The sequence below is a fragment of the Rattus norvegicus genome, chromosome 1, assembly GCF_021556685.1.
Source record: "Rattus norvegicus strain SHRSP/BbbUtx chromosome 1, alternate assembly SHRSP_T2T, whole genome shotgun sequence".
Classification (NCBI taxonomy): Eukaryota; Metazoa; Chordata; class Mammalia; order Rodentia; family Muridae; genus Rattus; species Rattus norvegicus.
This window is the reverse complement of record NC_141534.1, coordinates 167,159,645-167,180,221: the sequence shown is the minus strand read 5'-3', so window position 1 is coordinate 167,180,221 and position 20,577 is coordinate 167,159,645. Positions and strand designations below refer to the sequence as shown.

The following is a 20,577-nucleotide window of genomic DNA, read 5'->3' as shown; positions in this document are numbered from 1 at the left end:
GGTGATGTTTTTCTGAGGCAAACATGTGAAGCAATGTTTTCCTGAAGCAGACACAAGTAAAAGGATGTTTCGCTAAGGCAGACACATGAAGGAACGTTTCATTGAGGCAGATATAGGTGAAAGGATATTCTGCTAAAGCAAGCATGTGAAAGGACATGTGATGGATTCTTCGTTAACGACACACATGTATCGGTCCGCCTTACAAGTATAGTTGAGCTCCATTTGTTGGGACTCCACAGAGAGAAAACGAACCAAAAAACCTCTGGTGGAGTGCTGTGGCTTCTGTTTGCTTCAGCAGAATCTGGGCTGATTGGCAGAGTGATGTCTGCTGAGACACACTCACGTGCTAAGGCAAGACACTTGGGGAGGCATGGCATGTAGAGGACAAGTGATGTTTGGAGGGTATAAATAGAACTAAAGGGACTGAGAGGAGCTTGGCAAGGCTTGCTGGTAGAGCTAGCTGTGTAACGCTTGTTGGTCTTCGCTGGTTTTTGCTTTGCTGAGAAAGGCATAGCTAAAAACTTCTCCTGGTGCTTCTGTTGGTCTTGGTCTGAATCCCTCCTGCTGACTCATGCTGATTCAGCTGAGGCCTGGCTGTTCCTGCTAGGTCATACCACCACTGCTGCTATCCTGACTCGAAGGAACTAGACTGCTGGTGTAATATGTGAAGTGTTTGCAAGTGAATCAAGCTGCTGCTGCTGACCTGTAAACTGAATTGTTGATTTCCTGACAATGCAGGTGGCATTTGCCCCAAAGAACCTTTTCTAAACAGGTCCACTTCCCCGTATCCTTTCTTTTCTATTACCTCTGGTGGGTGGTGGGCTAGAAGGGAGGTTAAAGCTTTTTTTTTTTTTTGGAGCTGGGGACCGAACCCAGGGCCTTGCGCTTCCTAGGCAAGCACTCTACCACTGAGCTAAATCCCCAACCCCGAGGTTAAAGCTTTTAAGAACCATCATTATAAGTAGGATTTGAAAAAATTAAAGTTATAGGGTACTGCCAAATTTTTAAAATAACAGAGAAAAGTACATATATAATAGTACATATATAAAAGTATAAAAATACATATATATGTGATACTTGCTTGTGTTGACTGTATTACTGTAAGGTCATTAATGTAGCAGAACCCTGCTCCCATGGCAGATCGAAGTCCTGCAGTCCCAAAAGTCATCCGGCAACAAAGACGATCACGCAATTCCTTGTTCATCCCATTCCGCAAGAGATTTTCAATCTGCTCTTTTGTTTTGGGATTCTGTTTAAAAAACAAAACAAAACAAAAAGCAGATCTAATTGAGAACATAAACTGCTGATACTGAGCCTGTCTGAGGACGCAAAATGTAACGTATAAGCCTGGTTCATTAGAGTCTAAAGTACTTATTAAAGTTAGTATATACTACAAAAATACAACAGCAGAGCAAAGACACAAATATATATAGTGTATAGTATATATTTATTAAAAATCCTTCCACTTCCTGAGTCCTCAGAGATACTGAGTCCTTAAGAGAGGTTCCACTGAGGGTGATTTACATTTATCTATTTTTATATAATCCTAAATTTAAGAACTATGAATTCCTTTAGTCAATTAAAGTAAGAGTCTACATTAAACTTTAAAATATATAGACAAACTATTGGATAAATGCTATGAAGATACCTCACAATGCCTACTTAACTAGATCTTCAGATCAAGATAAACCAGGCACGGTGGAACAAGCCTATAACCCACGAATGGACATAGTTCTAATCGATATTGCTAAACAGTAAGTCCTCTTTTGCTTAGTTCTGAGAAACCAAGTACTAATGCAGGGGTTGCAGGATAAGAGTAACAAGATGGCTTGATGGGTAGAATACAGACTGTTTTTCCTCTCCATTCTTGTCTATCTCCTTCCTAGACCTCACCAAGACCATACAGAATTAGTTATTTTGTGTCTCTACTGAGTATCTGATAGGGAGAGAGACTATCAGGGGTCTGAGGGCAACCTCACTACACTGCAAGCTCCAGACCCCTTTTCAAGAAACTAAAAAAGAAACTAACAAACTAACAAACAAACAAATAAAACCCTTACTAGTCTTTTAAAAACCGCATTCCACTCACCTACAGCGCCAGATGACTATAATGAGATTTTAGGTGTCAAGTATGTCATGTTAGATTTTCATTAAAATGCAAACAAGGCATGAGAGACAAGGCATGCCAACATCCATATTTATAATTTTAGCATGTGTAGATCCCTGGATTCAATACCCAGCATAAAGAAATAAACAGGCAAACAAAAAGACCAGCAGATATAAAATTGAAATAAAATTATGAGAAAGCCTAAATGGAATTTTCTAATATTCTTTATGGGAGGACTAAATATTTAAAAAATGCAAAATGAACCATAACTTCTCTCGCCAAAGTTACTATGAGTTGAGTCTGTAGTATTGACATTTTTTTGCATTGATAGGTTATAAAATGCTAATTAATGCTCACCATTACAAACCAAGGCACCCGATGGGTATTCAGTGCTAAAAGAACTTTGAATTTACACATAAAAACATCATTAATACAAAATTTAAACCAAACAGTTTCTGGCTATCATAGAAACTAAAGTAACTGGAGTTTGTGGGCAAACTAATAAGACATGGCAGTTCTATTAACTGAATTTTCTTTCTTTTTGAGATAGGCTCTCATGTAGCTCAGGCTGTGCTTGAACTCATTACATAGGCAGGGCTGGCCTTAGAATCTTTATTATCCTGCCTCTACCTCTCAGGCGCTGAGATTACCGGCATGTGCCACCATACCGGGCTCTGAGATTTTAATAACACTGAAGAGTGTGCATGTGTAAAACCTAGATTCAAGCATGTTCTGTTTTGTAAATGGCATACACTAACATCTACACAGCCTGGATAAAAATAGGAATAGCTATTAGGAGAAAAATCTAAACAAAAGAATATCTAAGCTACTAACAAACTATCCCAAAGTTAAAGGTATCATTAGATTTGAAAGAAGTAAAACGAAGCTGTTAACATCAGGAGATTAAAGCAAAACCCGAATGGCCTCTTTATGCACAGAGGATGAGTACTGATTTCCAGTTAGTGAGGCTGTAAATTGGAAAGGTTTTCCAGAGTAACTGCAGCAAAGCATCAAATTTTAGATTGCATATGTTTTTGACCCATGGACCCATGTGCTGAAGCAATACTTTCACTCAACACCAGAATGTTCGCCGCTACATTCTTGCTGGTAGCATTATTGTAACTATCACACAGATGAAGAAAAAAAGAGTCACAGATTCCCCAGAGGACTGAGCTAGCTGGGCAGGATTTAAACACATTTGGTTGAACATTTGGTCTGGTTCTAAGTAGAAAACAATTGTACTGAGCAGGTTAATAATGTGTAAAAACAATTCAACTCCAGGTACAATGTGAAACAGCATCTTTTTTGATACAGCTACATAAATGTGCAAATGATCCACCACTATGAGCTGACTGAAGATACTTCCTAATGTTAAACTGCACAAAAATGAGAGCAGGACCTAAACTTCTCTGTATTACAAATCTCAGATACAGTACTAACTTAAGTCCTATTTCTTAAAAAGCTATTGTTTGAGAAAAATAAGAATGAAGAATCATGATACATTAAACACAGTAAACCTGTATGGGAAAGAGTTAAATGATTATGGTGACAGACATTTGAGGTTTATTTTAAATTCATGTCTCTATTAATTAATAGCTAGATAATTAAATTATTAATTAAATTACATGGTGTTATAAACTTGGAAAAAAGACTTACAAAGCTATGTAGTTATAAATAGCTTCTATTTTTTAGATAATGAAATTGAAGTTGTATTTTGTTGCTAAAAATATTTAAATAACCATGATGCCAGTAAACAGTAACAAGGACCTAGAGAAATATAGGTAAATTATTTTAAAATACAATTTCCATGTATATCTCAGATATAATAATAAGTGAAAAGGCAGGCAGAAAAGTATATGAAGTATTTTAATTAGTATTAAAAAGTGTACATGTGGGGTTGGGGATTTAGCTCAGTGGTAGAGCGCTTGCCTAGCAAGCGCAAGGCCCTGGGTTCGGTCCCCAGCTCCGAAAAAAAGAAAAGAAAAGAAAAAAAAAAAGAACCTTCAAAAAAAAAAGTGTACATGTATGCCTTAGTTCATGCAAGAAAAAGAAGAAAACTAAAAAATTGATTATCCCTGGTGAAGTTTCCACCAGGAGTGGAAACTGAGGTGAAAAGGTAACATTTATGTTTTATAGCCCTAATACTGTCTGGATATTTCATGTACATAGAACCCATCATTTATTATAACTACCAGTTTTGTATTCATAATGGGTGTCTCTATTGTGAGCTTGTGTGAAATCTTTTTCATCTCACAAACTGCCCTTATTATATTACTGCTTGAGAAATTTATTTCTATTTACCCTAGATATGGAGAGAAACGGTGGACTGAAGAAATGATTCCAGCCACGTCCAGCCTGGCAAGTCAGTGCATTTAACTTGGCTTACTTGTAAGAGGATGGGCAAGTTCTAGTAGCCTGATAAGACTTTCCCTCCTGGCAACTGTTAAACACATACATGTCCTCAGGAAGCAGAGAGGTTGATTGGTTATTTATTTATTTTATTTTGCAAGAGGGTCTCACTATGTAGTTCTGATTGGCCTGGAACTCGCTATGTAGACCAGGCTGGCCTGAACTCACAGAGATCCACCTGCCTCTGCTTCCCAAGTACTGGGACTAAAGGGTGTGCCACCATGCCTAGCTTGATTGTTGCATCTCTATGTAGCTAAAATGAATAAAAGGAAGTAACTACTTACATAATACTCATAGAACATTTAAGTCCAAATGCAAATATGAAAAAGTAATCTTTTAGTATTAGTATTATTTTAAAATGTTTTTATTAGCACATATTATATATAATACATTTCATTGTAACATTTTCGTGCATGTACAAATTTCAATCATACTGTCCTCCTCCTCATTACTCTTTCCTCTTTTCTGCTCTCACCGATTCTTTAGCCCCATCTTCTACTTTCATACTTGCGCTTACATTTTTAATTGATTTTTGGTGACTCAGTGAGTTTCGTTGGGGCTCCTTATAGCTACTCGAGTGAGGGATGTTTACCAGAGCCATGTGTACCCTGCCAGTGGCTACACCACTGAATAAAACGGCTTTCCCAAGATTCTTTGAATACACATAAATGTTTAACATTTACCTTCTTACAACCTTTCACAGATATGAAGAAAACTACACACTACACCAAGTCACACCAACTCTGCCAACAAATGAAGGAATTTATATCACTTACATATGAAAAATCATATTGGACTCGTCTAAGCTTTTCTGAACCTCTTATGCTCATAATTAGGTCCTTTTGCATTGCTTCTGTGTGATAAATATAAATGCATTTAAAGTACTTTAAATAAAAGTAACCGAGTTTGCCAATGGGTTTACCTGTAAATCCTTTCCCATACCTGTGATGGACAGATAACACTTACGGCAAGGTTGACTGAACTTAGAAGCCCTATGGAAACACACCTCTGTGCTCTCTGAGGGTGCTTCCAGAAGGCTTGCTTGAAGAAAGACCTATCCTGAATGTAGACTGCAGCATCCCATGGGCTGAGGTTATAAAAGGAGAAAGAAGCTGAGCACCATCTTGCTGCCCTCCACCCCCAACTCTCTGATCCCGATTATGGATAAAAAACACTCAGACACCTCCTTCACCTGCTGCCATGCCTTCTCTGTCATGAGGAGTGATCTCCTCAAACTCTAAGCCAAAAAAAGAATGTCTTCCTTTAGTTGCTACTTGTCAGGTATTTGGTCACAGCAATGAGAAAGTAATTAATATACTATTTTATAATCCCTATGCAACTTGAATCTACTTAAGAATATCTGAGTGACCTAACAGCTTGCAAACAATCTGAACCATGCACTGTATCTTAGAAGATTAGAAAAGACATTAAAGAACACAGTATCAGTTAACAATCCCAATTCCTGATACTGCTATTCATTAAAGGGAGCCTATGTACAAACTCTTCTGTAATTCAGAATGTCTAAAATTACAAAACTTTGTTGTTCTTAAATATCTCAGAGATCTATATTTGAACAACAAATACCAGGTTAAGAAAATAATAAAGAATTTTTAAAGTATGTCTAAAGAGAAGTTGAAATAGGAAACTGCAACCTGAAAACCTGAGGGGTGGACACAGCTGACATTTACTTCTGAGGGTCAGCCAGCTTGGAGATCCATTTCCACAGCCCTGGAGCAGAGCGGGGAATACAGTCAGATGACTGCTTATTAGCTTCAAAATATAATCATGTTCTTCTCAATTGAAGCAAGTTTATTTAATACTGGCAAGGAAGACGAACACTGGCCAGGTCCATACCCAGGATTCCCAGAGAAATGGCCCAAAATATAATCATGTTAAAGGAGTGTCTCCCCATATGAAAATATCTGTGTACAATTCTAAATTTAATTTCCTCATCTTTAAAAAATTTTACTCAAATTATCATTAAGTTAGCCTAGATAAAAAACTTGAATGGCTATACTCATCAGTTTACTTGAAAAATCATTTTTTCTGGGAAAAATAAAATCCAAGAAATGAAAACATTAACTAGACCACAGCCAGAAAGTGAGTTTTAAAATACAGCTTTGCTATCATTTACGTGTAATATTGGATAGGGAAAGATTAATGTGAAAAGTTAAAGATGTTAATTATTGTATTTTAAAGCCTTCCTGGGGATGTAGCTCACTGGCAGGGTGCTAGCTTAGTACACAGGCCCCGGCTTTGATCTCTAGCAGTATGAAAATAAGAATGCAGCTAGAGAGACGACTTGGTGGTTAAGAGCACTGGCTGCTCTTGCCGAGGACCCAGGTTTGATTCTCATCATCCATATGGTAGCTCACAATAACTCCAGTTCCAGGGGATATGATATCCTCTTCTTAAACACTTAGGCATGGCTATGGTATACAGACATATATGTAGGCAAAACACTATACACATAGACTAGTAAAATAATTAAAACTAACTAAATGGAATACCTATTTACCAAGCACATACTATGTGCCACATTTAGAAGATACTATTGGTTACTATGTAGTGAGGTGGAAAGGTAAGTAAAAGGGCAGTTTCCACAGAGTACGCTGGGTTCTGGGTGGTAGATCAGTATTTGAACTACGTTTTTAAGCCAGGATGAACTGAGGAAAGGGAACTGAAGGAAGCAAGGTCTGACCTGACAGTGAAAAGTGAGTATGAACTCGATGTTGGAGGGGACAGGGGAAAGCTGCGAGTAGAAACACGATGATTTCAGTATTAGATTTAGACTAGACTGGCTCTTCACAGTAACTCAGTAACTTAGTTAAATTAAATCAAGACACCATTTTTAACTGATTTTAATTTTAGGTGAAAATGGCTTTGTGATTTAATTTTAAGAGTTTTTAAGAGCAGAGCTAGGGAAGAAGGTTGAATTTACTATGGCTGGATAATAAATCCTTCCAACTTTAAAGCCGGAATCAATAACCACTTATTATCTTCCACAGTTTCTGTAGACAGGAAGTGTCTGAGGCCTCTGTTGAAAGACTCAAAAGATCTGCTTGCTGGAATCAACTCCAATTGTGTCTGTCCTGTATCTGACAGCGATGATAGCTGTTATCAAGGACCCGTGCTATTAAACAGAACATCTACAAAGGGCATTCCTTGTAGCCTGGACGCCCTCCCAATGCTGGGTTCTAAGGGCAAGTATCCAGAGAGCAGCTCTACCACCTTTCCTGGCCCAGCCCTGGACAATCACTTCCACTGCTCCTGCTGTTTCTTGAGGCTATGACGAAATCTCATCCAAGTTCTGGGAGAGGGGACACTCTCTTCAACTGAAGCATGACAAAGCCATGCAGAAAAAGAATGTGAGATGAAGTAAGTAAATGATCCTAGCTATTTCTGAAAGCTGAAACTTGCACAAAGGGGCTTTAAAATGCCAAATTTAGAAATCTGAAATACTACTTATCCCAACAATTTGGAGTAAAAGGCTACTTAGCCAGTAGCTCGAATATTAAATAGTCTTGATCCAGTTGTTCTAGTTCTAGATATTTATCCCTAAAGAGAAGTATAATTAATCAGGGATTCATGTTAAGACTTAGTTATATGTCCTCAGTGACATAGCTGGTCTGGTTCATGGCCAGCTATGTGATTGTCTCCAAAACAAAACAAAAATAAACATACCAAAGATTTAGTTATAAGGATACTCACTAAAATGTTAATAATATTGACTAAAATAAGTAAACTACATATTCTATAGAAAAATGGTGAAATAAAAAAGGCTAACATAAGGAGCTAGGGAGATGGCTTTATTGGTAAAGTGCTTTCCCAAGCATGAAGATCTCCATTTAATCCTGGGTATCTATGTAAAAAGCTGGTCTTAGTGACATGGACTTTTAATCCTATGATGGGAGGTGGAGACAGGAAGATCCCTGGGCCTCTATGGCCAAACCAGCCTAGCCTAACAGGTGAGCTCCAGGCCATTGAGAGACCCTGTTTTATAGGTAATAGATAACATTACTGAAGACGACACACAAGGTCATCCTCTGGCCACCAATCTCACATGCACCCACAACACCCAAAAATACACATGTACCTACAAATATGAACAAGCACACATATGCACATACATACATTAAAAGTATAATGAGGGGTTGGGGATTTAGCTCAGCAGTAGAGCGCTTGCCTAGCGAGCGCAAGGCCCTGGGTTCGGTCCCCAGCTCTGAAAAAATGAAAGAAAAAAAAAGTATAATGATACATTCAAATATCATATCTAGAATCTTATTAACTTTTAATGATATGTGAGATACTCAGGATTTTTACCTTAGGAGATATAAGCCATAATAAGTTCATAAGTCATATATGTAATAATTCCTGATTTGTAAAACAGTCATATATATATGCATTAAAGTACAACTAAAATGTGACTGTTCTTTGCTAATATTCTTATTCTTCCTTATTTAGAGTAATATAATTAGGTATAATTGTAATTATGGGCAAGCTTAGAGCATACATCAATACCAAAGTTAATCCATAAACTGGTATTATTCATTAGCTTAGGAAAGTTCACAGCTACAGTCTCTTCAAATACTGCTGCTGGTCTACTCTCTTTCCTGTCCCTGGTGGCTTCAATGGATGTGAGAACTAAATTATATCATCTCAGGACTCATACCCATACTTCCTCTTGAGCCTTCCTACTATCTATCACTCTGTCACTACAGTCTTCCTTCTCAATATTCCTGCTGCCCTATCTGTAGGTTGCTAATTCTCTCTTTAACTCTGAATTTTACTTAAGTAAAAAGTGGGTTCAGAATCAGAACTCACTTAAAAACATACCAGCTTTTGTATTATTTCACTTCTCTGCCTAATGTTTAATTTTCTCTTTTTGACCTCTTAGATTTGGTGATCGACAGTTATTTTAAAGTCTGTATATTACAATTTAGCATGAAGCACCGCTACAAGTCAGTTTGTAGTACATTTGTTTTTGTGGGGATTGTTTATGTTGACCTGTTTCTTTAATGGATCTGGCTAACTCACTCTACGCTGGGTGTTATATTTGTAATGTTATTAATATGGAAAAATTGAGGCCTTCAATGAAGGCTTCAAGCACTGTAGCTGCAAATTAAGCACATGAGACAGAGGCAGAACAACCAGCAATTCAAGGTTATTTTTGTCTACAGAGTAAGTTTAAGGCTACCCTGGGCTACTTGACGTCCTTTCTTAAAACAACATGAACAAAAATGAATGTACTTCCCCTTACATAGATTTCTTTCTTCTCTTTTGTTGGGTACCTAAAACCAACAGCAATCTAAGCTGGTTTTAGCCGAATTTTCAGGCCATTCAAATAACTCAGACCTGGGATTTAGTCTGTTTAGTGCTGATACTGAATCCATAAGTAGTCGTATGGCGGCCCTTTGAACTCTCATTTTTAAGTAACAGTACTAGACTCTAGATTCAATTTTTGCCTGTTTATAAACCTTTTAAAGCCCAGTGCCAGGAATGGGTTACTTCTTTTAGTGTTGTTGGCCACTGAGGCCTCATAGACCCCCCCCCCCAAACATTATAGGTTATCACTGCTCTCGTTTCCCCTCTTACCCTTGATTTTATTTATGGACTTTATTGCTGAAGACATATTTGAGTCATAGAATATGGAGAAATAAAGCTGGCATTTATGTACATGAAAGCTTCATCCCTACTGGCTAATTTTCAGCTATAGAAGGTGCTATGAACGCTACTAGAAGAGAAATGTAATCATCAATCATACCCAGCTATGAACACCCTGAGACCTATAATATAGTGACTGGCATAGCAAGACATGCCCACTAGTGGACATGTGGTAAGAACATCACAATCACTGACAACTGGATTGAAGAACCACTCCACAAGATCAAACCCATACCTGGTACCATTACTGTGACAAGAATCTATGGCTAGGTCCTAAGGGAGAATCTACTATACTGTTATTCTGCTAAATGTACATAGTAGTAAGTCAACTTCTAATGACTTACCATTATACCAATAGATCAATGTAACTCCACATGCTCATCGAAGAAAATTTCTATTTGTAATAAACAGTGATTAACAGATACCTACAATTGGCCAAGTACAGAGAAGAGGAGAAAGCAGAGTATTCAGTCCTGAGTGGACCCTTACCCCCTCCTCCCAGGGCTCAGGGATTATTGCAGAAGATGGGGCGAGTGTAGGAGAGCCCAAGGCAGTGGATGACAAGGAAATGGTGTCTTCTGAACACAGCAGTGCTGCTGCATGTATGAACTCAGAGCAGGTGCAACAACAGGAAGAAAACCTATGACAGCTCGAGCCAGACCAAATCCCAGCACGGAGATAGGAGTTGGGCATGAATCCCACTCCTAGTTTTGGAACTTTTGGCAGCTGTTAACTGCTGTGAGGAGAGAGAGTTTTCTTTCAAAGTGTAGCCCCTGGTGGGTGGACCAATCTCAGGGGAAGACCATATATTCAAGAATAGTTGAGTAACGCAAACTGGTCTTGATGGGCTTTTTAAAAAAATAAAGAACTCAAAGTCACACAGTTTGAAGGGTAGTGAACTGGGGTAGATCTGGAGTTATGGGAAGAGGAGTGACTATGATCAAAACACATTATATAAAAACTCAAAAATAATAATAAAAATTTAAAAAAAAAAGAGAAATGGGAGGAAGCCTAAATAAAAGCTATACATTAAATGATGTATTTAAGTAGCTGAGAGCACAGGCCTGAACCACCAGGCCTGGCATCAAAATAGGGTTCTGGGCTTGTTGTTGTTGTTGTTGTTTTTAAACCAGAAATATTTCTAAGATGTTCAATGAAAAATGGTGATTTATCAAGTAAAATAGTATATTATTGGTAAAGTTGGAATTATATTTTCCATAAAAAATTTATAACAATGAACAAATAAATAAATAGATGATCTTCAAGGAAAAATGTGGAAAAAACAGGCTTCTTTCTTTCTCTTCCTCTTCTTTCCTTCCTTCCTTCCTTCCTTCTCTAGTTTGACACAAAATTTCACTGTGCAGCTCAGGCTGATATCAAAAACTAAGTCCAACTGATCCTCTTGCCGCCATCTTCAAGTAGCCATGGCTACGCTTGCTGAAGCTTCTTTCTTCACACATATATAATGACTCAGTAGAAAAGTTAGTAAAATCTATGAAGACAGTTTGTAGAAAATCAAATAAAGATTTAAGTATATGAAAATACACTCAGCCTCACTTTTTAAAAAAATAGAAATTCAAATAAAAATACAGTTTTTGTTTTTTATGTTAACATAGAAAAATATCTGATATTGAACTGTGAAGTCAAGAATTTGGAAAAGTGACGGGTGGTGATGGAGCACGCCTTTAATTCTAGCACTCAGGAGGCAGAGGCAGGTGGCTCTCTATGTGAATGAAGTTCTAAGCCAGCCTGGTGTGCAGAGCGAGTTCCAGGACAGCCATGGCTACACAATGGACCCGTCTTCAAAAACCAAACCAAAAAAAGATTTGAGAAAGTAAGACTCTAACTCTCCAGTGTTTAGATTACCACATTTGGCTGCTTCTACATTATTCCAAATAGAACTGTCAATTCACATTGCTAACAAAGTCTGAGCAGACATCATATTGATTTAATAAAGAAATGCATATTTCTAATGAAAATGAATCTGGGAAAGCAAAGACTTTTACGTATTGTGGACAGAAGAATAAATCACCCATTATGGAGGGTGACTGGGCAAAATTTGTAATATGTCACAACATAATGTGCGCTTGCCTAGCAAGCACAAGGCCCTGGGTTCGGTCCCCAGCTCTGAAAAAAAAAAAAGAAAAATTAAAAGAAAAAAAAAACATTAAAACATTATATGCATGAAACCTAACTCAATAATCCAATTTCTGAGAACTGATACTATAGAGACACGTAGATATGTCTGAAGATGATGCATTAGAAACAGTGGTGATGATAATAAAATAAGGAAAAAACATAAGAAGCAGTTAAGACTGCATAATTAATTTGACTCATCAATTTACTAAAGTCTTAGATAGCTCTTAAGTGAATGGAGCCCTTCTACAAATATACTGATGAAAAGTATTTTAAATGGGAAAAAAAAATCAAAGGGTAAAACACCAGTAGGAGGGTTGGGGATTTAGCTCAGTGGTAGAGCGCTTGCCTAGCAAGCGCAAGGCCCTGGGTTCGGTCCCCAGCTCTGGAAAAAAAAAAAGAAAAAAGAAAAAAAAAAAAACAACATACCAGTAGGGTACGGGTTAAATATCTATGAACACACACAAATACTGATTAATGTTTCTGGATTTAAAAAAAGCTGGCTGTAGGAAGGCAACAGCAACAGAAAGCGGCAAGTGCTTTTCATAGCTTTGCATTTATAGTCTATTGTTAAGTAATCAATCATTTTACAGAATGGAAAGCTGGGTGTGTGGCACACAGGAATAACCTCTGAGAAAGGGAGGCTGAGGCAAGAGGATCTCTAGGCTATACAGCAATTTCAAGGACAGCCTGAGCCCTGTGGGAAAAAATCCTTGTCTCCAAAAAACTATGCAGAATTAAAAAAAAAGCTGTAAGTTCAAAAGTGTGGTAAACAGAAAAAAAAATCAAGTCTACTATGCTAACAGGCAAGGAAAAATAAGACAGACATACTGACAAATATTATTTACATTAACTTAGTGAATATAAGCATAGACACCAATATTTGGCTATTCATTGGGGCCTTTCCTCCTAAACCTTCATAGCTATGTACAAGATGAAAACAGAGAACAGAGACATAGTGACTCACACTTTCAACCCCAGCATTCCAGAAGCAGAGGCAGGCAGATCTCTGTAAGTTTGAGGGCAGCCGGAGCTAAACAGTGAGACCCTGTCTCAAAAGCAAAATAAATACAAGATCGCATCAGCCTTTCTAAAGAGGTTCCCTAGAATAAAGTCCAGAGACACTTCCAGGGTCTTGTCACGTGTTTTCTGGGCAGGTCTGTATTGTCGACATCTGAAGAGTACTTAGTATTAAATAGTGTTCTAGGCATTACACTACAATAACTGTTTTCTTTTTAAACGTTTAAAAAATGCTGGTGGTTACTGGTACTGACTGCATCTGGAAGATGAGCACAGTTGTCTGTCACAAGAATGAAAGGACTCCAATATGACTCAGATCATATTGAAATAAAGCTTCCTTTTGTAGAAGAACCCTTAGACCTGTCTGGAAAAAAAAAAAGCAGAAAGCAGAGTATTCGGTAAGCTCTATCATGGAAGAGTGCATTGCAGAAATGATACCACAGGCTTCAGGGGGAGCAGTTTTGAAATTTCTATACTGAGGTAGGACCACTCACAGAATATCAGATCTTTAACGAGAGTTGATTTTTAAAAAAGTACAATTTTAACTATTACTTAAATATTAAACACAGGGGATAAAAATCTAGAAGCAATCATGTGTTTACTAAGATTCTTAATTAAACAATGGGTTTTATGACAGCATTATGAAGTTAGCTATCTATTCGAGCCAATTCACAACTTGTATAAAAATTAAAATATGACCTAATAGTCATAAGGACAAAATAAAATCATCATGTAAAAATGTTTGCAGGATTTTTTTTTTAGGATTTTTTTTTCTTCTGACACTAAATTATGTGGTTTTAGAGCAAGCACTTAAAAGCTGCCTTTGTTACAAACTATTAGACAATAACCAGCAGGGCAACACTCTGACCAGACTGCTTTATTACGCATATTTTTTCTTAAACATAATTATTTCTCTAGTTAATCCTAAAACTATTAGTACCTTGATTTTATTTGTTCCCTTTTTTATGGTGATGTTAATGAGAATGCCTCCTGTCCCCACTCCCACAGGCTCATCTGTTTGAAAATCTGGTCCCAGTTGATGGAACTCTGTGCAAAGGATTAGGTGTGGCCTTGTAGTAGGAGGTATGTCACTGAGGGCAGTTTTTGAGGTTTCAAAGCCCACACCATTCCTACTGTCTCTTTCTCTGGTTATGTCTCAAGGTGTAGTAAGCGCTCACCTACTGCTCCAGCCATGCCTGCCTGTTGCCATACTTCCTCCCACCATTAACGCCAACAAATTTAACCATATAAGCCCAAATTAAACCTTTTTTTATGTTACCTTGGTTACTGTGTTTAACACAGCAATAGAAAAGTGACTAAGACAACATAATCTTACACAGTGTCTTTCCCAACAGCAATCATTCTCCACTTCTCAGGCTATAAACTGAGTATTTATGACTATTTAATTCTGACACTATGCCTCCAGCATCAGATCAGATTAAAGGGTTTAGTGTTAGGGCCTAGGTAAAATATTAAGGCCTAGATGGAATGTTAAGGCTTTGGTAAAATGTTAAGGCCCGGGTAAAATGTGAAGGTCTAAGTAACTGTTACCTGGCTAGTCTGCCATTATAAGCAAACTTTTTCATGTTTCTACTGTTATTAGGGAACTTTCTAATACCAAAATTGATTACATATTCTGTTACGTTCTGTGCCCTTGGAAACCAATCACAATAGAAATCAGTAGGACTGTTTTGTATAGTTACCCACAATAAGCTTGAACCTGAAACCAACCACCTAACAGGACTTCCTGCACCTATGAATAAGCTTTTGTGATATTTGCCTTTATAAGCTGCCCCTGGGATGGACCCCAACATAATCGAAACATCTGCACCAATATAAGAAACTATTTGGAATGAATATTCCATTTTGAGTAGTGGTCTAGTAAAATTTAAGTTCCCAAGACCTCCCTAGGAACTGACATCCTACTTGAAGAAAGAGACATGTATGTGGGTAACTGACATCCAGGGTGGCAAGTTAAGACAGGAATGTTAGACAAGTCCCATCCTGGTAAATAAATTAGAACACGAATATTAGACCAGGCAAGTCCCCTGCCACAGTTGAGTATCCCAACCAATGGGAGTATGGTAAGTGTACAACAAAGACATGTTCCACTATCCCTAAATCCTGATTGGCAAAATAAGTTGGCACAGATGTTCATGAATTTGGGGCTTAAAAACCCTGTAGGATCTTAATTCAGAGTCAGTTCTGAAATCTGGACTATGGCCCTGGTCGGTGTTCATATGGTTTGTGAGGCAATTCCTGGACCCCAACATTTAGTCACAATACTGGTCCTTTTTTTGGAATGCGAGTGCAAAGGATCATAGAACCATAAAAGGGAGTTCTCACTGATGAGGAGCTCATGTTCAAAACTTCTAGAATGCCTTACAAAACTCGAGAGAGCAGTTGACCAGGTTATTGTAAGGATGCAACTCAGGAACAACCAAATGGAAGAGATGAGTAGGTAAGAAGTTGGGGGAGGAAGATGGGACATCCATTCTCTAGCTAGGAGTCCTCCTAGCATTTTGGATTCAGTGATTCAAAAGTTGTTACAGAGCCCAATTTCTAGTCCCCGGACCTTCCTACACTAGAGGTCAGCAGTTAGTGAGAGGCAAAAAGGTCCACAGGTCATTCTGGTGACCAGTCTATTCTAAGACTGTCCAGGGGCTCCACCTAATCATAAACTCAGATGTGATCAAAGGGGGCTGTTATGAATAACAAAGGATACTTCAATTACTCAGGAAATTCCAAAGGTTTTAGGAACACTGTACTAACAACCAGGGACAAAACCAGATGTATTTCTCAAAACATAATACCAGACCACAGTAAATCTGAAGCCAAGGAAATGTAAGCATGTTTTGTATATGTGCATATATTACATATGTATATATCTTAGATAACAAAGAAGAGAAAGGAACTTCCTGGTTCTATAATGGATAGCTATAATTAAAAATAGAAAAGAGAAAACAAGAGAAAAATCACATCTAGTTAAGGTATAAAGCAAGAAAAAAAAGATACAAGAATATACATAAAATTTACATAAAATAAGTGATCTACTCTTGTCTTCCCAAATATCAAAGAACTTTTATGGAATTATAAACAAATATTTTTAAATAAGAGGACTAATAGTGTACTACAATTCAGATAAATATGAATTTACTATTGGCTTTTGATGCTAGGGACTAATCTGAGCTCTGCATATGCTAAACTAATGGGCTCTACAATGAGCTATACTCTCAGCACAGCACTCAATCTATTTTTGTAATCTGCATGCCATGGAAAAAACGTACTATAAAGCCACTGAGAACACAGGCATTTTCTAAGTGTTGATTCTTTAATATTGTTATATTTTTCAAATGTTTTATAAAGAAAAAATGAGAACATTACCAAGCATTTTCTACTACTCAGGCAAAACACTATGCATCTAGCTTTATCCATGTCTCCTCAACATTAATTTCGGAACTTTTCTGTATACTTTTTTATACATTGGGCTTACTGAGATATACTTTACACTTAAACCACTTAAACCATTAACAGTGAATTCTGCCCTTTTAAGGGTTAAATTTAGTCAATTTAAACAAGTATATAAAGTCACACTACACAACACTACAATATTGTATTGATCACAAAACATACAACTATCATAGATCTCACATTACAAGTATTTGGCACAACAAAGTAAAAAAATCTAATTAAATACATACAATAGTGTACTTATATCTCTATGCAGAGACCCTTTTAACAGATGTAAATTTGAGCTATTCTTTTCACTTCAGAGTGTCAAATTTTCTCTTTATAAGATGGGCATCTATAGTAATTTGTTATAGTGATGTAAAACTGACTAACACATTAGGCTTTAAAATTTTAATTTTTATTGTATAAAGATGAAATATTTAAAGAGAAAAATAACATGAGAAAATTCTGCAGCAAAAAACCCCACTTACATCAAAGAGATTTTCCAACAAGATAAGCTCTGGTTAGCTGAAAACTGAAATGCTTTGTATCTGAGAAAATATTTTTAATTTACAATGCTATGGCCTTTGTACTCCTTGGGACATTCAAATATGACCATTTTTATACTTTGGTAAGATACAGTACTGCGATGTCTAATCTTGTCAACTTGATGGGTTTTGGGATCAACTAAGAAACACATCTTTAGTTTGTATCTGTAAAGGCATTTCCTGAGAGATTTAACTAAAGTGGTAAGACTCTGCATTCTAAATGCGGACAAAATGGGCTGGAGTCTAAGACTAAATAAAAAGGAAGAGGCAAGTTAAGCACTGGCATTCATCTCTGTTTCCTGGCCACAAATATAATATGCCAGCTGCCTCATGCTCCTGCTGCCATCTACACCTTCCATGTCATGATGGATGATACCCTCAGAGAAACGTCAAAATAACCCCTTCCTCCCTTATGTTCCTTTTGTCACAATAATGAAAAAAATAACTAATACGAGTTCTTATTCAATGATTTAGTTGAAAAGATCCTATACAGGATTTGTGACAATAAGCTCATACTGAATCTCTCTGTCTCTTTTGCACTAGACCAAATCACTTTCTTTTAACTCCTAACAGCAGAGGGCAGCAGCCTCAGTACTAACTAGCAATTTCAATAGTCATTAATTAGGAAGGCAGAAAGCATCATGAAACAAAGCACATAGGCCCTAACCCAAAATCACTGTATGACCTCTTGTGTAACAGTTTCCCCAAGAATGAAACATTGCACCTTTCAGGAGAGCTCCTTAAGCAGGTGGGTGCAATATTTCAAAACACTCCCTGAAATGGACCAGATTTTCTAGGCTCCTCCCTACCAGAGTCCAGCGGTAAAGATGACTGACTGAAACCAGACCCATTGCCTGGAAAAAGCAGAAACCAGCCCAGTGGCCTGGAAGAGGTTTAGACAACTTAGGCACCTAATAAGAACACTCTTCAATAGACAGGCTGGGCTGCCTGCAGGCTGTGCAGTGTTCCAGCTTCTCAAGCTTTGTTTACCTGTCACCCATGCTGGGGTGGACATGGGTGATGCATCTGTCTTTCCTGTCATTTCCGCTCCTGTAAGTAACTCCTCACCCATATATGTGTAAGTACTGCCAACAAAACCCACTGGTTCTCCAAGTTCGACTGGGATGGTATCTGTACTTGGGACTGTCCTGGGTTTCCTATCTGGAGTGAGCGGACTGTGTGTTTCATCTCCCCAGGAAGTTTTGTCATACAACACGTATACATTTGTACAGTCACAATGAAATCCTACCTACAGCATGGATGATAATGAGGACCTTGTGCTAACTGATGTAAGACAGTGACAAAAGGTAAAGCACTCTATCCCCACTTATATGAGGTACCCAGAAGAGTCAAATTCTAGAAACGCAAAAAAGAATGGTGGTTTTCTGGGGAAAGAGGAGAGAAGAAACACAAAATATAATGGGCATAGAATTTCAGCCTAGAAGATGAAAAATCTTGAAGGTCTGTTCTACAATAATGTGAATATTTTTATGTTAGTTAATGAATTATATATACCCTTAAAATGACCAAGACGATAACTTGTAAGCATTTCCAACACAATTAAAAAGTTAAGTGCTCTGTTCTCCTTCTGGACGATTATCAAAGAGAAAAATAATATAATTACTAGGCTAAGGTGCTCTAAATATTGCTTACTTTAGACTTTTCTAGCAATATACCTGTGCTATCTGAAAAGAGGTGTTCAAACAGAGTTTCTTACTTAAGCTTCATCGATCAACTATTCAAAATCAAGTCAGGTAATATTTTAGTTTGCTTCATTTGTGGTCAGTAATTTACTTTTCTTTTAAGCTCAGGGTGGCACGCCGGCTAGGCAAGCACTATACCACTAAGCCCTATTTCCTTCCTTCTTGCTTTTGCTGACACTCTGCTCCTTTCCCTTCCTTCTGTTCTTTATAGGTGACTGCGTAATTGCCTTTCTGATGTTAATAAAAATGACATGACATCTTCACCATTTAAAAGATATCTAGTATCTTTAAAAAAAGCTACTTAGGACATAGACATTGTGTTCCATATTTCTTTTGATACACTGTGGATCTAGAGCATAACTTATCAACTAGAATTTCTTCATAATGGACCCCTACAGTAGTTATTACATACAAGCTTTTCTTACAGCACCTACTTGTTTCTTCAACTTTAATACTTATATATATATATGTATACATATATGCGTATATATTCATATGTGGGTATATATACATACATACATACATACATACATACATACATACATACATACACATTTGGTAGAGGAATCACTTTTTTCTTTCATTTCCTAGAGCTTATCTTTGTTTCCTATTGCTTTTTCATACTATCTTTCTATCTTTTCTTATCCGATGATGAAATAATTCTCTATTTTTAATTTATAATTTTGGAGGTTTTAATGTTCCCACTGTGTGTGTGTGTGTGTGTGTGTGTGTGTGTATTATACATCATATATATGTTTATGTATTTACCTATTGCTTTATCTTGTTGTTCATACAAACTGTTTTCTTCATATAGATTGATAGTTATTAATAATCACAGATTTTTTTCTGGGAAGTTAGCATGAATTTTCTGTTTTGTAAATACAACATGTTTTCTGCCAACATTTTCCTAACTAGAATGGTCAGTTGGGATTCCTATGTCTGTGAGTTACTGTTCTCAGGATTTTATTTACATAGATTAAATTAATCTGCATAAACTTAAAAATTTAACTTAATATTTCAAAAGAATAACTATATAACTATCAAATTTTTAAAAGTGCTATTAGTCTAAATGTGGCCTGTACCTCAAGGCTTCCCATTCAAAGACTTGGTCTTTGGTATGAGGTACTGAGGTAGTAGAAGCTTTTAAGAGTTGAGTCCTAATGTGAGGTAACTGGGTCACCACCAAAGGCACTTCCCTAGGGATTTTTTGGATGAGTTCTAACAAGAGTAAGCTGTAATTTATAGAAGAGAGGAGAGGAGGTAATATGAGAGAAAATTTAAACAGCAAGGCTCACTCCTCCCTGCTCTCTGGCTTCCTGCCTCACTGTGTAATCCCTTTCACATATGCTTCTGTCATGACTCCATCAGCCAGGAGGCTCTAACTCGAGCCAAACAAATGTGGTTACCTGATCTTATGCAAACTGAGCTGAATAAACTTCCTTTCTTCATACATCACCCAGGCTCAGGTACTTACTATATAATAAAATAGGCTTGAGGAATTAATTCACACCCATTTGTTCTGGTTAATTTGTTGAAAAAT

The 20,577-nt window shown here is 37.2% G+C and overlaps 1 protein-coding gene and 1 long non-coding RNA gene across 2 annotated transcripts in view; one reads left to right on the top strand and one right to left on the bottom strand.

Annotated features, from left to right (window-relative positions):
* Pgm2l1 (phosphoglucomutase 2-like 1) overlaps positions 1-20,577 on the bottom strand; it is a 49,166-nt gene that overhangs the window by 24,437 nt on the left and 4,152 nt on the right. Inside the window, 1 exon segment of the mRNA NM_001109454.4 lies at positions 1,082-1,249. Coding sequence (NP_001102924.1) covers positions 1,082-1,249 — 168 coding nt within the window.
* On the top strand, positions 437-11,144 carry LOC147996897 (uncharacterized). Its single transcript, XR_015652167.1, has 4 exons — positions 437-784; positions 1,679-1,754; positions 4,414-4,469; positions 7,525-11,144. It is a non-coding gene; the product is annotated as an uncharacterized LOC147996897 (long non-coding RNA).